This window comes from Myotis yumanensis, unplaced genomic scaffold (assembly GCF_028538775.1).
Source record: "Myotis yumanensis isolate MYYU_CA2020_CCGP unplaced genomic scaffold, mMyoYum1.0.hap1 SCAF_6, whole genome shotgun sequence".
Classification (NCBI taxonomy): domain Eukaryota; kingdom Metazoa; phylum Chordata; class Mammalia; order Chiroptera; family Vespertilionidae; genus Myotis; species Myotis yumanensis.
Window position 1 is genome coordinate 19197787 of NW_027223757.1, and position 17493 is coordinate 19215279.

The following is a 17493-nucleotide window of genomic DNA, read 5'->3' on the forward strand; positions in this document are numbered from 1 at the left end:
AAGTAGGAGAAAAATCAGTAAATTTACTATTAAGAAACCATAGGAAGAGATATTTTGATGAAAGGGTGGCCAGAAATATCAGCTGCCACAGAAAGTTCATATATCATGAAAACTGATAATTATCAGTAAATTTTAATTTAGCATCAACGATTTTATGCATGAGCCTGGAATTGTGTTATTGCTGAAATCAGAAGCCTGTTTAAAGGATGAGGAAGTAGAGACCAGGAATGTAAACAATGCTTTTTAAATGCTTATCAAAGATAGCCTGAAAGGTATCAAGGGACTTGAGACCTCAGTGTTGTTGTGTCTTAAGATAGGAAAGACTTGACCAACCTCAAATTCAATGGAAAGAAGCCAGCAAAGGAGGAGACAATGCAGACGCTGGAGAAAATGGGAGGCAGGAGGGCAAGGAAATCAAAATTTAGGAAGAGAGTAGCTTTAGACAAACAACAAAATACCATTCCCTATACATAGAAACAAATATTAAAGTGATAGAAAAATAGTGCAGGCAAGATGGTGAGTCATTTGGCCATGAAGGAGTACCTGAATGAGGACTTTTTCTTCTCTGAAAATAGGGGCTGTCCTCTGCTGAGGGTGTAGTGGAGAATTAGAATATTTGAGATTTATATCTCACTATATAGAAAAACTTGATTTTTCATTAAGGTATAAATTGCATCTGTAAGTAATACAATATGTTTTCAAATGCATCACTAAAGATGTAAAACTCCAAAGGTCTAAGGTAATGTCATGGTTTCTCCCCCAGGGAATAAAGTAAACTCTCAAAAAGAGTCAATAGAAGTTCTGAAAACTAATTTTAATTCCACTGTAATTTCAGTAGAAAAAGTTATTTGACTTGCTGTTTATCATGAATGACCATACATACCATACCGAATATTGTCTGTCCATTAGAAAACACATGAAAAATATATATGTGCTTCTTGATTGACTGAATGAAGCAAAGAGCTCAGCATATGGGATGTGGTTTATGTTTAATACAGAGCCCAGAGGTGTCTCTGTGGCTCCAGCTGAGTTGATCAAATCAGCTCATTATACATCTATTTTTTAAATTACTTTTTTGCTCCCAATTTTGTATACTGTTTATGTCATCCTTCTGACCACTCCAAATCCTGACTTATAAAATCAAGCTAAAATCCCACTCAAAAATTCCTTCTGTTTTCTCCTGTTTCTCAACTTCCGAAGTTAAATGTCACATTTCCACTAAACCACAGTTGATATTGCATTCTTTATGCGCAATCTAAAGAACAAAATAAAGGAATAAACAAAATAGAAACAAAGACAGACTGAAGGTTGCTAGAGAGGAAGGAGTTTGAGGGACTGGATGAAAACGTCGAAGGGACTAAGAAGTACCAATATGGTTATAGGGATGTAAAGTACAGCATAGGGAATACAGTCAGTAATATTGTAATAACTGTGTATCGTGCTAGGTGGGTAGGAAGTTATTTTTCCTTTTTCTCTCACTTGATTCCTCTCACTACTTGTCTCAGTGTCTGACATGTAGCTCTTCCTCAGTCCTATTGCATATATAAATCCTATGTGTTAAATACATTTCTATTTCATGAGAGTTTTAATTTCAAAACCATTTACACACTATTCTGAAACTATTCTAATTCCTTATGTAAATGTCTTAAAGCATATTACCCAGTGCCTCTTATGATGCAAGCATGAAAAGAAAATATTGACCTGAGATTCCTAGGTTAGATTGGGTCCTCTCTTTCTCTAAAGAACCATTAACATATGGCAAGAATTAGATGAGTAACATTCTTTAGGTGGTAACTAAACTGACCGGGTTTTTTTTTCTATTGTTTTCTCTTAAAAAATGTATGCCTGATTTAGTTTCAGAAAGCCCACTGATGGGCATGCACCAGGTTCCAGGACTGTTATCATTTTTCAGTGCTTTGTCAAGAAGAAATATCAATGTCCAAAGGATATAATAAATTTTAGAAATTTCTGAAGTTTATTCCCGACATTAGAGTAAGAGAAAAAAAATTATAGTGACATTCACATAGAAAAAGGAGAACAAAAACTCTTGTCAATAGAGTTATAACAGCCCAGTATTAGTTTCTCAAAGGAAAGAGTTTTAAAAATATATATGTATATCAAGTATTGAGTTTTCTGTTAATGGTGTGTGTGTGTGTGTATGTGTGTTCACAAGAGCACGTAAACTCATAGGCGCAGAGCTGTATGATAAATTCCATTAGAACTCTCATTACATTAAAAACAAATTCCTCCTTTTTCCTTTACAGAATTGTCAACATCACACTGCTGGTGACTTCTGTGAGCGATGTGCTCTCGGATACTATGGAATTGTCAAGGGATTGCCAAATGACTGTCAGCAATGTGCTTGCCCTCTGATTTCTTCCAGCAACAAGTAAGATAGAGAACTATTGCCATGTTTCCCAGTCAGTAACCCCATCTGTGTAGCACATGGGCTTTCAGATTTGGCTATATTTCTCCTGTAGACAAAAATCTCAATTTAAGATAGAAATTTATTTAACAGTATAAAAATAAGACAAAAGTGAGCAAATAATACCTTATGGTTCATTTTTCTTTTAAAACCTTGTCCCAAGTAAATAATATTTATTAATTAAAATATAAATGTTAACATATGTCTGAATAAATGTACATAATTTTATATATTTTTATAAAGGTCTAATGATTATATATAACTCTGCCATAAATTCAAGCTATGAGGATTGTTTGGTATATATATCACACTTTTTAGCTGTTTTTCTTCATTTTGGGTGTTTAATTCTTGATTGGTAAAGAATTATCAAGAAAATAATTTTAAAATGGTACAATTGAAGCAAGGTGATTTAGTGCTATGCTCCAAAATAGGTCAGTATCTCCCAGAAAAAACAGCACCCTTTCTGTTAAAATGGTCCAAACTTGATACCATAGAAACACACCATGAGGGGAAACAAAATCTGGAATATTTTATTTCAGTGCTGTCTGAACATTATGCATTGGTTTATATATTGTTAAAAAAAAAAACCTAAGTATTTTCATTTACATTTTTGCTAAGGATATCTACACTTTCTGCTAAGTGATTTATAGACTTCAGTCTCTACATGGTAGGGCAGTGTTTCTCGAAGAATTTGCTGTTGAAAAGAAATAGGACAGTTTGTTCAGATATAGAAACCTTACCTTGAATTTATAAGAACTGCAAACAACTCAGATGAAGAGATCATTCTACCAATGATGACTTACTGGGTTTTTTTATTTGTTTGCTTGTTTGTTTTTGTGTGTGTATGTTTTAATATTTGGCTTTATATACATTCTAAAAACTTCATTTAAATTGTCTCCCTTTTCTCTGCAATCTCCTGTTTATTGTTTAACAGAATCACAGGTATTTACAGGGATTCCAATGTAGGTGTTTAGGGAATTTGGATATTGATGAGGATAATATGTGATTTATTATTTCATCTAAGCACCAAGTGGTGGATTTTTTAAAATAGTTTTATTTTCATTTTTCCATAATCTCCCTTAGGTGATCAAATTTCAATAAGAGGATGTTATTTATTTTATTGTTTATTAAAATGTAAACCAATTGGCCCAGCCACTATGGGTAGTGGTTGCATGTCGACCTATGAACCAAGAGGTCATGGTTTGATTCCAGTCAGGGCACATGCCCTGGTTGTGGGCTTGATCCCCAGTAGGGGGTATGCAGGAGGCAGCTGATCAATGGTTCTCTCTCATCATTGATGTTGGTAACTCTCTCCTCCTCTCCCTTCCCTCTGAAATCAGTAAATATATATTTTTTGAAAATGTGAACCATTCGGATTATAAAATTTCAATAATTAATTGATAATTTACTGTTGGATGAGCTATAACAAAAGCTATAAGACATATAAAAGAGAAGGGTGTAGAGGGTCACAAAATGTATCTGAAGAGAAGTCAACTTAAATGTAAAGAGAATTCAAAGTTAAAAAATATCACCCTTGAAGAAATAGTAGTATTCGTGATAGATCCTAAAACAGTGGATTGAAGAACTTTTATTGGTGGAGATAGTAGGAAATTATATGAGCAAAGGTTTAGAGAATAGAAAATACAGGACATGTTTAAGGACTAGTAAGTAAAAATTTGGAGCATGGTTTTCAAATAGAATTTCATAATTGCAGTTGAAAATGAATTGGAAAATGAAAGGCCATATTGGAGACATCCTTGAATACCAGTCTAAGAAATCGCTGCTTAATTTTCTATGTAATAAAGAAACACTACAAGTTTTTATTATTAAGAAAAGTTTGATATGATGAGAGCCACACTTTAGGAAAACTATTATGATAGAATTGAATATAATGAATTGAAACAGGCAAAGAAGAAAAGTGATGAGACCAATTAAAAAGCTATTGCATTAGCTTAGGCAAACGATAATTAGAACCTAAAAGTAGAAAATAGTAACAAGAATGGAGACAGGTGGGTGAATGTGAGGAAATGGTTGAATGCAGTTCTACAGAATTGATAACTAATAAAATATGAGGGGTGAGAGCCAGGTAGGTCAGAGTGGAAGCCAGAGGTTTTTAGCGAGGTTGACCCCCTATGGTGGTGCTGCTAACTGAAATAGGGAAACCGACAGAGAGCTGCTACAGAAGAAAGACAATTTATGTTTCAAATATGTTAAAATTGCTATCAAGGGTCTGTCTAAATGGAAATATGCAAACAGCTGCAGGAAATGGAAATCTGAAAATGTGAAGGGCGCGTGAAGAAAGGCATATGTTAATAAATGAATCAAAGTCAGATAAGATTTCCCGGGGTATTATTGCCCAAGCGGACCACATGAAAAGGAGGAAACATAAGACTCTCTACATTAGAGAAGCCAGAAAGAAAGGAAGAGCCAAGATGGGGGCTGTCAGGCCGACAAGGGAAGTAAGGCCCACTGCCATGAGCACCACAGAGAGAAGAGCAGCAGTAAAGGAGCATCCGATTCTGGTTGCAAGCGAGACTCAGTGCATATGCTGGTGATTAACCGAGGCTCGCTGTTGAATTTTGACCATCAATGATGAAAGCAGACATTAGTTACAAGGGTGTGAGTTTACAGCTTTAAGAAATTTAAGAAGGAAAAGAAAGTGTACCACCTTGATTGCTTAGCAGAATTTTTTAAAAAGTGTGTTTTCTTTTTCCTATATATGATTTGTATAATTTTTAATATGTTTTTATTGATTTTTTAAAAATATATTTTATTGATTTTTTACAGAGATGAAGGGAGAGGGATAGAGAGTTAGAAACATCGATGAGAGAGAAACATCGATCAGCTGCCTCCTGCACATCTCCCACTGGGGATGTGCCCACAACCAAAGTACATGCCCCTGACTGGAATCGAACCCGGGACCCTTCAGTCCGTAGGCCGACGCTCTATCCACTGAGCCAAACTGGTTTCGGCAATATGTTTTTATTGATTTTTAGAGAGATAAGAAGGGAGAGGGATAGAGAGATAGGAACATCAATGATGAGAGAGAATCAGCCTCCTGCATACTCCCTGCTGGGGATCGAGCCCACAACTTGGGCATGTGCCCTCACCGAATCGAATCTTGACCTTTTGGTTTCTAGGTCAATGCTCAACCACAGAGCACACCAGCTGGGCTGATTTGTATAATTTATGAATACATTTTTTTTGCAATGGGCCTTGAAAGAATCAAAATACCAAATCAAAAGGCTAGTTCAGTGGCTTCCAAAGTTTATTGGTCACAGCCACAGTAAGAAATACATTTTTTATATTATAACCTACTACCCAGAAACTTGCATATGTAGATATCTGTCTGTCTGCCTATCTCATACCTATCTCTATTTTTGTGAAGGCAAAAAATAAACTTTTTGGATAATGAGTTTGTGAATAGTAGATCGATTTATTTACATATTTTGCAAGGTTAGAGTTCATTACTCATTCATACACTATCGATTTAATGCATTACAAGAAAAGTAAAATAAGACGCTAAAAGCAATATAAGTTGTGACCCTCATCTATACACTTTATTGCTTTTTTCAGCATCCACTGGGTTAGCAGACCAACAAAAAGAAAAATGAGGTGTTTGCAGCATTACCATTTTGCAGCAAATATCTTTGTTTATTTATTTCAAAGATTCCAGTACCCTGTGCAGTGGTATCAAGTGAGAATGCAGCACTCTTTACCTTTAAAAGAAGTTTATAACCCCCCCCCCCCCAATCTACATGTTAATGCAGCTTAGTTTTCAAGTCCTGTCAAGTCTTTTTTTTGTAGGCTAAGATGTCAACAGTCCTGGAGCAAGCCTGACTGGCTGTGGTCCACCAGTGTTGAAATGCAAACAGAGCAGGTTAAATAAGACCTACTTATTAGTAAAACTTATAAAATTGTCAGAAAAATCTTACCCACTTCATGCAATTTAGTGTGAGAAAAGCTTTCCTTCTTTTCTCACACTAAATTGCATTACTTGGTATTTCAAGTAAAATGTAATTTGAAATTTATATGTAAATTAGAAAATGCATTCTTTTTATGTTAAGTAAAACATTTATTCACACTTCATATGTTGAAGTGCCAGTGACAATTTGAGCTGAGTTTTCAGAAAAAAGTTTAATATAGCTTTTATGCCTCCTTTTTTACCTGAAAGATATTTAATAATACTTATTCTACTGTCAGGTAAATATGTACACACTTTAGTCATGTTTTTCTTTTGATTCATGAAAAGTGGACACTTTTGCTAAATGTTTCATATTTTTATGGTTGTCATATAATTATTAAAATTTTAACATAGTCACTGTGATGCATTGTTAATTCATTAAAAACAAAACATTTATTTGTTGATTATTATTGGTACTGTTTAGTTGTGATATTTTACCCTTGAATAAGAACTTATAATTATAAATAGGCATTTATAATCACCAAAAATAAGTTCCAAGCATCTAGATCAAGGGTGGGGAACCTTTTTTCTGCCAATAGCCATTTGGATAGTTGTAATATCATTCGCGGACTGTTCAAAATTATCAACTTAAAAATTAGCCTGCTGCCGAAACCGGTTTGGCTCAGTGGATAGAGCGTCGGCCTGCGGACTGAAGGGTCTCGGGTTCGATTCCGGTCAAGGGCATGTACCTGGGTTGCGGGCACATCCCCAGTGGGAGATGTGCAGGAGGCAGCTGGTCGATGTTTCTCTCTCATCGATGTTTCTGACTCTCTATCTCTCTCCCTTCTGCTCTGTAAAAAATCAATAAAATATATTTTTAAAAAATTAGCCTGCTATATTTGATCAAGCATTCAATTAACTTACCTCTAATGCCTTGGCAGGGCCAGACCAAATGATTTCTCGGGCTTTGTGCATCCCACGGGACTCTCCATCTCTGATCTAGATCATGGGTAGAATTTCTTAAATTTGTAAAATAAATAGGTGAAAGTAGTTTTTACAATGTTTCTCTGATTCAGTTTCAGCCCTTCTTGTGTCATGGAAGGCCTGGATGATTACCGTTGCACAGCGTGTCCACGTGGATATGAAGGCCAGTACTGTGAACGGTATGAACAGTCATGCTGCATAGAGAGTAGTGATGTTTAGAGATAGTATAATAAAGGATCATAATAGAAAAGTATTCATTATTTTCACAGCTTTATTATTTTCATTTTCACTGGTGGTTTATATGCTTTCAAAATTATTTTTCTATCTTTAGAGTTTCTCCAAAGAAACAAATTCTTTCACAATTTTCTAATCTGTTTTAGTCTATATATATATGTATATATGTATATATATACATATATATATACATATATATATATATATATATACACATACATACTAACATATACATGCATATATACCATCGTGTGTGTGTGTGTGTGTGTGTGTGTGTGTGAAAAGAGAGAGAGAGAAAGGGGGGAGATTTATAAGAACAAATAAATCAATTTCCAAAAGCTTATAAGTAGTTAATAATAACAAAAATCTGGCCACACATAATTCTCATTTTAGTTCTGTGGAAAATACTGGCTAGCATTAATTACACACACATCACTGTTCTGAGCACTCTGGCACTACATCAGCAAGTATATACATAATTCAGAATATAAATGGCACCAAGCATTCTTAATTAGAACAACTCAAACAATGAAGTGTTTGTTGTTCAGTTCTCTTTTTCAACAGGCAAACAGTACTTAATAAATGCTTCCTCTCACCATGTTTTTTACAAAATCTGATAATAGATGTATGCCATTATTAAATTGGATTCTAACTATAATACAAATGTTAAATTAAGAAGCACGATTTCAGACTGACTGTCTAGTAAGTTTGTAATTAATATCTTCTGGAACCATAGTTTCTATAAAATCAGTATCCCGGATATTCAAGTGTATCACTGCCATTTTTAGTATGTTTTCGGCATTATCTCTAAAGTAACAAAGAGTAACTAATATTAACTGTTAACATTATACACACATAATTTTTGCATAATTGGTAACAGTATAAACTTTTATGAAGGCCCATAGACATAGCCTAGCTCCTCTAGTTTAGTTGGGTTCCATTTTTCTTACCTATAATAGCAAAATAGATGATGTACTACCTACTTTAAGTTAACATTGTGAAGCTCAAGTGTACAGAGGGTACTGTTGATGCCCTGCCTAAGCACTTCACAGAAGCTGCTTCTCCCATGGGAGGGGCTACAAGGCCTGAGAATTGACCCCACCATCCACCATCGGTTCAAAGTCCTTGACTAACTAGTATGAGAGTGCAAAGTTTAGCTTCTCTGACCCTAATTTGAACAAATTTTGAGATGCTATTTATGCTACAGAACAATATAAACAGATATTAATGTTATCATTACTTGTTTAAGAATCTTCTTTTGATATTACCAGCAATGGTTGTATTAATAATGGAAATGAGTAGGTAACTAAATAAACTTGTTTTATAAATGCCAATGCAGTTTCTATAAGTTTGCAAAGCATATTTGCAAATAATTCTATGTGGTAACTCTAAACACGATATCCAATACTTGCATATATATAAAACAGTGCATTTACAATTTCCAAGTCAAGAGAAATTGGCAGCAATTAAATAGCTTAAAGCAACACAGAATTCAAAAAGATTTCCATTTGTTTTGGAAACATATACATCACTTGAATAGATATATACTTTAACATCACCACCAGTGTGCTTTGGTATTCATGCTTAGTCTAATATTCATTTCATGCCCTTGTAAACTCCAGCAGAATGATGACTGAAAGCATCCCTGCACACCCAGGAAATTATCTGCAGTAATTTATGAAAAGAAATGTTTGATAGCATAGCTACATTTATAAATTGAAGTTACCACTATCTGTGAAAGCATGTATATAGAAAAGACTGGAAGGTACACTGTAATGTCAATTATTGTCTTCAGGCAGCATGATTACAGAAAATTTATTTTTTAATATCCATTAATGTTTAATAAATAGGAGTTGGCAGTTTATATAGCATATAGATGATCAGGGTCATACACTATCAAATGTGAAAGGCTTGAATTGTTTTTGCAGTTATCCAATGTTGTTACAGCTTTACATTCATCATCTCTAACATAAATGATCAGGTTCTATTTCCCTGAAAAATTGCTTTTATTCGGCTAAATTAAACCAAAGGTCTTGGTTAAATTTTTACTATAACCTTCCAACTAAATTTTTCCCACTTCTGAGAGATCCTTCAATCATTTAAATCACCTTATGACCTGCCCAAACTCATCAGCTTAGGTCTAGAACTGCTTACACGTCTTGAGTGTCTGCAGAAGTGTAGAAACCCTCCCATGCTCTTTCTTAGTTACTCTTATAATAAACTCTTTGAGCATTTAATCAATCTGAACCAGCATAGAATGCTTTCACCTAAATTTGTTAAGAAACAATTTAAGTGGATTTATATAAATGACACTTTTATTGAACATATAGTGGAAATCAAATAACAATTTTTCCAATAAATATATAAAAGCCTAATGTTACAGATAATTTTCTTCTTGCTTTGCCTTTTCTAACCAGGCCAGAATAAATTAACTTTCACAATCAGCCATGCAAATTTTTACAATACCAGGTCACTAAAAATGGTCCAAAATTATTAGATCAGTGTAGTAACTTTGGCTCTAACGTCCCATTATCTCTCAACTTCCTCCCATACTTTCCTTTTGAACAAAAATTCTGACTGTTGATTAAATGTAGACTAACTATATATAATTTATTGTCCAATCTGGGATACTTGAAGGAGAGACAGGAACTATAATTAAGCCAGGAAACAGGTAATCTGGGACCATTCTGGGTAAACCAGAGCGTATGGTCTTGCCAGGATCTTGTAAAGTTACCACTTCCAGTAACATAACCAAGGGTGTATCCTTGAGTGAATGAATGCATGGATGAGTGGAATAGTCATTGAATGGATTGTCTTTGGGTTTATCCAGTTGGGTTTTCCTTGTAATTTATCAAGTAGATGTTATGTATTTTATTTATACAACATTAGTCCACTTCCATGGACACACAATGAATAATTCATTTTGTGAAAGGAAAGAGCAATAGAATTAAATAAAAGACCTAGTTTATTGTCACTTAACTTGCTTCTTGTCACTCAATAAAAGTCATGGGTTTGTCACCAGTGGAGGGGTTCTTGTCCCCTCTTCGGGGTATAAATCAAGAGAGGAGGTTAAACAGATTCAAAAGGGAAGAGGTTTGCTAAAAACTGGGTGACAGGTCAAAGGGAGAGGGCTGGAGCTTGACGCATCAAGGCAGCACACACTGACAGAGAGTATGACCCCCCTAAGTGCTGCTGGGGTCTGGCTTGCAGAGCGCTGGGTTTCTTCACTCAGGTGCAGAATAGATCTCTCCTTTCTCCAGATTCCTACCGTTGGCTGGCATTGACTGGCTCAGGCACAAACGTATTGGTTTGGGGAGTACCAGATGGGAAACTTTCATCTTACCTGGGAGAGACTCAAGAAGTAACTGAAGGACCTTCCTATTCATCTAAAAGAGTCTCCTAGGAAAGGCCAGGAGTCTATATATAACTCTATTTATTTATAATTTTAAAAACAAGACTTTAAAAAATAGTTTATGATCTAGTATAGTGGTGGGCAAACTATAGTGCACAGAACTCAGACTATTTCGTGATTCTATATGGCACTCAAGCTATGAAATGGTTGTTGCAAGCAAACATTTACAAATCAATTTGATGATAGGAAGCACTAAATTTGAACCCTAGTTAAGTGAATTTGATACCTCAATAAGAATTTCTTTCTTTACACTAGTAGATTAGTTTTACTTAGTAGATTATTATTATAAAATAATTTGTACCAATTATTTTTATTATAATAATATCTTGAATTCTATCAACAACAAAAAAACATTTGGAATTTTTTTTCTCTCTTACTACATGATTTGATTGTTGTCCCTTGACTGGCAAAGCTTAAAGTATTTATTATCTGGATCTTTATAGGAAAAGTTTGCTGACCCCTAATCTATTGACTCTTGCTATCAGTTTTGTTTCATTTAAAACAACACACACAACAGCAATTTAGAGACATGAAATCATTAATCCCCTTTACTTTGTCACCGTTTCAATCCAGGTGTGCCCCTGGCTATACTGGCAGCCCAAGTAGCCCCGGAGGCTCCTGCCAAGAATGTGAGTGTGACCCCCATGGCTCAATGCCTGTCCCCTGTGATCCTGTCACGGGGCTCTGCACGTGCCGACCTGGAGCCACAGGGCGGAAGTGTGATGGCTGCGAGCACTGGCATGCACGAGAGGGCACGGAGTGCATTTGTACGTATACTAACTTAGCTGTTAGTACCGGGGGCCTGGCTCCATTTCTGTCTCATTTCCAGTGAGAGACATTCTTCTGCAATAGCTAGTGCACTGATGGCGAAGCTTTTGAGCTCGGCGAGTCAGCATTTTGAAAAACCCTAACTTAACTCTGGTGCCGTGTCACATATAGAAATTTTTTGATATTTGCAACCATAGTAAAACAAAGACTTATATTTTTGATATTTATTTTATATATTTAAATGCTGTTTAACAAAGAAAAATCAACCAAAAAAATGAGTTCGCATGTCACCTCTGACACGTGTGACATAGCTTTGCCATCACTGAGCTAGTGCTTCATTCTTTCTGACACTGTCTATAAGCCTTCTGCTGTTTGCCTGCTGCTTTTTGTCTCCATCCTGCTGAGCCAAGACCAGCTGAGAAAATCCTCAGCATGTTTTAGTCAGTTCTTTGAAGACCTACAACAACGTTTCTGGAGGCAAATTTTACTTTTATTTTGTCCACCTCAGAGTTGGCATTGTCTTTGTGATTAAAGATCTGAATTTATTAAATCTTTTAGAATCTTCCTGATTTTATAATTGGCTGGACAAACACTTTTAGCCTTGAATTACAACAGACTTTTCCTTTCCTAGCTTTGACAGAAATCCAGGGGCTTACTGCTTCATAACTTTCTCTTGCACTGCAGAACCTGAAAGCATTGGCAGTGAACTTGAGTATTTTTATTCTCGTGTACAATAAATGAAGAGCAGTTGGCTCGCTCTTCTCTTATTTTTTTTTCCATCTGCTTCTGGATTCAGTAACGCCACATTGAAAGTACATCAAATATCAATAGCTATATAATTATTGGATCTTCTACAAATTCTAATCTAAAATAGGTCACATAAATTCAGAGGGACTGTTATGTTACAGTATTCTTTTCCTTGAAGGCATTTACATTAGCGGTCTTAATTCTTTCTAACAAAGAGAAATATAAAATATTTCAGTATTTAGCTATTTTAATGTATTTATGCATGCTAATACTTCTAGTTTTAACATATGTGTGTCTAACTCTTAATGGCATCTTAATTAGAATTTTTGTGCTCTAATTTTGTAAGCACTACCTCAAAAACTAAGGATGGCTTTAACAATATGCGTACAAATAAAGGCTGGATGTGTTTGGGAATATAGATTTTAAAATTATTTTTCTATGTATTTCAAACATCTTTAATGAAAATATATTACACTTAAAATAAAATAAATGTCAAGTTTTTTGGGAGAGATTAAATGTAATAGACATTTACATTATTATATTTATTTCATGGTATATTTTCTCAAGTATAATTGCATATTTTAATGATAATTTAAGTGGACTTCCAACATAATCCAGCTAGTTTAAGTTAACGTAGTTAAGTTAATGTAAATTCATTTAATTAGATTAAATTGTTTCCAAGTTAACGTAGATTTATTTAATTAGATAATTGATATATACTCCTAATGTAAACACTAAACAGTCTTTTAATTTTAAATCATCAATTTTACTAATTATCCAGAAGTAAACTTAAAAGAAAATGATCACATTCAATGTGAAGCACAAAAAATTACATAACATATTAAAAATCTGTGAGCAATAAAATAATGGGATTATTTTCTGAACATTTCTTTTAAAGGGAGTTGTCATTTTGCCCATCAATAACAATGGCTCTAAGTTCTTATTCTGTTGATGATCAGTATTTTATATACATTTAAATAAATTTACAGTAAAAAAAACTCAACTCATTTTTTCCCCATCACATCTGCCGATTTTAAATCTCCCAGTGGCCCATATGAAAATAATAAAGTGCCAACTTTCCAATTATGAAGTTATACCAGCCTGATAATGTTCATTTGCACTATTTTTGTCCCATAGGGAAATGCTATACATGACATTCAATTCAGTTGCTATGTCCAGAAAAATTTTAATATTCTTCTGGAGGGTTTTTTAAATATCTAGATGCCTTTTCTAAAGTCTTTACAAGTATTTTACAAATAAGTACATTTCTCTTATTTTTATAAAATACTTATAAAAATATTTTCACTTTATAAATGATATATAGATTTTCCTTATTCTGCTCTTAAATAGTGATTTCCATTTACTTCTAGGAATGTGTTATCTTTACCCCTGCATTAGCTTAACTATAGGCAATGCTACATAGAGTTCAGATATTTTTTTCTCATCTTATACAATTTCTCCTATTGTGCAAAAATATGCCATGATTCTAATATGTTGGCCTTTCCCAGATCTCAGTTATGGTTCTAGTTTTGAAATGAGATAATAAAACAAGACACAAGTGAGGACATAACTCTGATTTATCCTCAGTTCTCTTTGTAATACTTTTTAATATCTTTCTCTATCCATTAGCTAGATTAGAGCAGGACACCAAAGAATGGATTCACCTGGCACATTTTACCTGCAGGGCCTGTTTTGCAGCATGTGATTACAGAGGAACTTTCTGAGGCCCAGGGGTGGGAGAGGATGGAGGTAGCCTGGTTCAGGCAAGGAAATATTTTTCTAATTAGAGAAATGTCTTCTGAGAGAAGCTGGTTCTGAGCTTAGAGCCCATGTTACCTCAATGAAGAATAAAGATAAAATGGACTAAAAAATGAAAAATTTAAATATATATATGATGTCAATACGGTAGTGATGACAAAACCTTACTCATCAGATATTGTTAAGTGAAGTCCTACCTTCTAGGCAGGTGAAAAGATACAATAGCTGGTGCTCACATTCCCTTCAATGCCTTTCATTGTTTTCTAAAAGGAATAATTTGAAAGAGCTCTCCAGTGTGAACTTCCTATGCATGTTGGTGATTTCTGAATAGAGATTATTCAATTTCCAGAATCAGGACTTCTTCCTAGTAAGTTAGGTTAATATTAATCCAATCTCCTCTTTCAACTCTAATTCATAATTTACATATCATTTTCTAAAATGAGGACAACTGCCTGCCTCTCTGAAATTGGAAAATGAGCAAGCTATTATTTACTTAATGCTAAAGTTTTATATTGTGAAACACAAAACTTGGCTTTGTTCATGTCCTGTTTTCTGCAGACCAGTAATTAACACAGAACTCACAAGATGTTTAAAATAGGTTATGAGTGGCATAGTAAAATACATTGCTCTCTTAGAGAACAGAAATTAAAATTAGTAGTTGTTGGCAAGATGTTATTCCATAAAGAGTGCCTAAAATAGCATTTTATAAATACCAAATTGGTGCTTTCTATTTTATTCATTGTATATGAAATATTAGGAATATATCAGCTTTTTTATGTATAATCATCTCAAATATAATATTTAAGATATTGTTTTGCTTTCTAATGTTGCAAAAGCAATCATGGCGTGTTTTTTTACCTGAAATCTAAGGTAAACCTAGCTAAATGTGGTAAGGCACCTGTAAAAACTCTATTTAAAAGTCCTAGCCGGTTTGGCTCTGTGGATAGAGCGTTGTCCTGAGGACTGAAGGGTCCTGGGTTCGATCCCGGTCAAGGACATGTACCTCGGTTGCAGGCTCCCGGCCCTGTTTGGGGCCATGTGGGAGGCAACCAATTGATGTGAGAATGTGTCTCTCTCACATTGGTATTTCCCTTTCCCTCCCACTCTCTCTAAAAATCAATGGAAAAAATGTTCTCGGGTGAGGATTAAAAAAAAAAACACAACAAAACAAAACTCTGTAAAATAGCACCTTCCAGCCACTTGGTGAATCCTGAGGTTTTATCCAAACTTGATACTAATCTGCAGAGACACAGTAAAGATTATCATTATTAATAGCCAGTTGCCACCAGTGATCTTATTACAATAATGCAGACCCTTATATATTATCATTAAACAGTGCTGTACTCTTATAATGGCAGTTATTGTTCATATATATGAGAACAGGAGCAAAATAATGGAATGTGGTTCATCATTTAAAGAAAATGGCATTTCCTATAATAAAAAATGACAAAAAACATCATCTGATCTCCAGATGCTACTTAGTGAGCTATGCTTTGGACATGTGACCACCCTCTGTCCTGGCCCCTTAAATGCCAATCTTCCTTTGTCCCCACTTAATCCCCAAGTACTAGTTCCTAGTCAAAGGCCACTATGTCTAATCACTTTTGCTACAACTCAAAACCCTGTGTATTGTTCAAATCCAGGCATCAGAGAAGCTATAAAAGCAGCTTCTGTTCACCCTGTTTGTACCTTCTCTGCATTTGTTTTGTCAGTAAAAGATGGGGTTTATTTAAAAAATATATTTTATTGATTTTTTACAGAGATGAAGGGAGAGAGATAGAGAGTTAGAAACATCGATGAGAGAGAAACATTGATCAGCTGCCTCCTGCACATGTCCTACTGGGGATGTGCCCACAACCAAGGTACATGCCCTTGACCAGAATCGAACCTGGGACCTTTCAGTCCACAGGCCGACGCTCTATCCACTGAGCCAAACCGGTTTCGGCAGTAAAAGATGTTTTAAGTTTCTTATTGTCAACCTCCTTAGCATAGGTCCAGGCTAACAACATTGTAGAAGAGCAAATACTCTGAATCTAGATGATTTTCCTGGTTATTAGCGATTAGACTCAACGGTTTGTCTAACGCATTGAGAAAGCTGTTCTATTAATGGACTTAAGGAGTTGTGTGATTGAATTGTCATATAGAGGAGGATGATCACAACTTCCTTTATTTTCAGTCAGACTTTACTTTAAGAGTAAACTCCATTTTTTAATATATATGTATATTTTAAAATATATTTTTATTAATTTCAGAGAGGGAGAGGGAGAGAGAGATAGAAACATCAATGATGAGAGAGAATCATTGATCAGCTGCCTCCTGCATGCCCCACACTGGGAATGGAGCCCACAGCCCGGGCATATGCTCTGACCAGGAATTGAACTGTGACTTCCTAGTTCATAGGTCGATACTCAACCACTGAGCCATGCGTGCCAGGCAAGAGTAAACTTCATTTGATTACATTTTTCACTCTGCTAGATGCAAGAAGTTTATTGGCCTCACAGAACAATAGAATTACATGATTTTAAAGTCAGAAGCAATCTTATAAGTAAGATAGTGTGATCATCTCCTTTTCTGATGTGAGGAAACATGCTGTTTGAAGGCTCTAGTTGGCTTGAAGCCTGGCAGGCCATGTAGACATTGTGTGACATGACCTAACGTTCCTAAACCTCATTTAATAATCTATAAAATGGAAATAAAATACTGCATACATGTATGTAAAGTATCTAAGCATAATAGATGCTCAAAAAATTCTAAACATTATTATCTCATGGTTATTATTTGATCATTTTTTTCAAAAGCATAATATTCTATGCAGCCCATCAGTCTCTGATGAAATGTTTAGGTTAGGCTGAATTTTGATTTTCTTTAATTATCTCTAATTCTAGATTCTTCAAGTCACTGAAAACCTCTTTTATGACTGCCTTACATTTCTCACCTCTTCAAGTTTATATTTGTAGATTCATAAATACCCTGATTGTGACTATTTTTCTCATCTTTACAATGAAGACATTGGTAGTACTTCATAAAATTGCTATTAACATTAGATAATGATGACAAGACACAACATATTGTCTTCCATGTAGTGAATATAGAAGCTGCTTCCCCATTATTATTTATAGTATTACCAAAGTTTCTATTTTTCTGAAAACTTACAACATACTAGAACCATATTGAACTTGTTTTCTGTATGTATTTATGTACAGAATATTGTTTAACATAGATATTAAATAATGTTTATATAAAATTAAACCACACAAATTT

At 34.7% G+C, this 17493-nt stretch overlaps 1 protein-coding gene across 1 annotated transcript in view; it reads left to right on the plus strand.

Annotated features, from left to right (window-relative positions):
- The window catches only part of LAMA2 (laminin subunit alpha 2), a 472106-nt gene that overhangs the window by 328486 nt on the left and 126127 nt on the right, over window positions 1-17493 (plus strand). The window contains exons 30-32 of the mRNA XM_070417672.1: window positions 2265-2389; window positions 7406-7492; window positions 11533-11726. Of these exons, the coding sequence (XP_070273773.1) occupies window positions 2265-2389; window positions 7406-7492; window positions 11533-11726 (406 nt within the window). The remainder of the gene's footprint in view (window positions 1-2264; window positions 2390-7405; window positions 7493-11532; window positions 11727-17493) is intronic.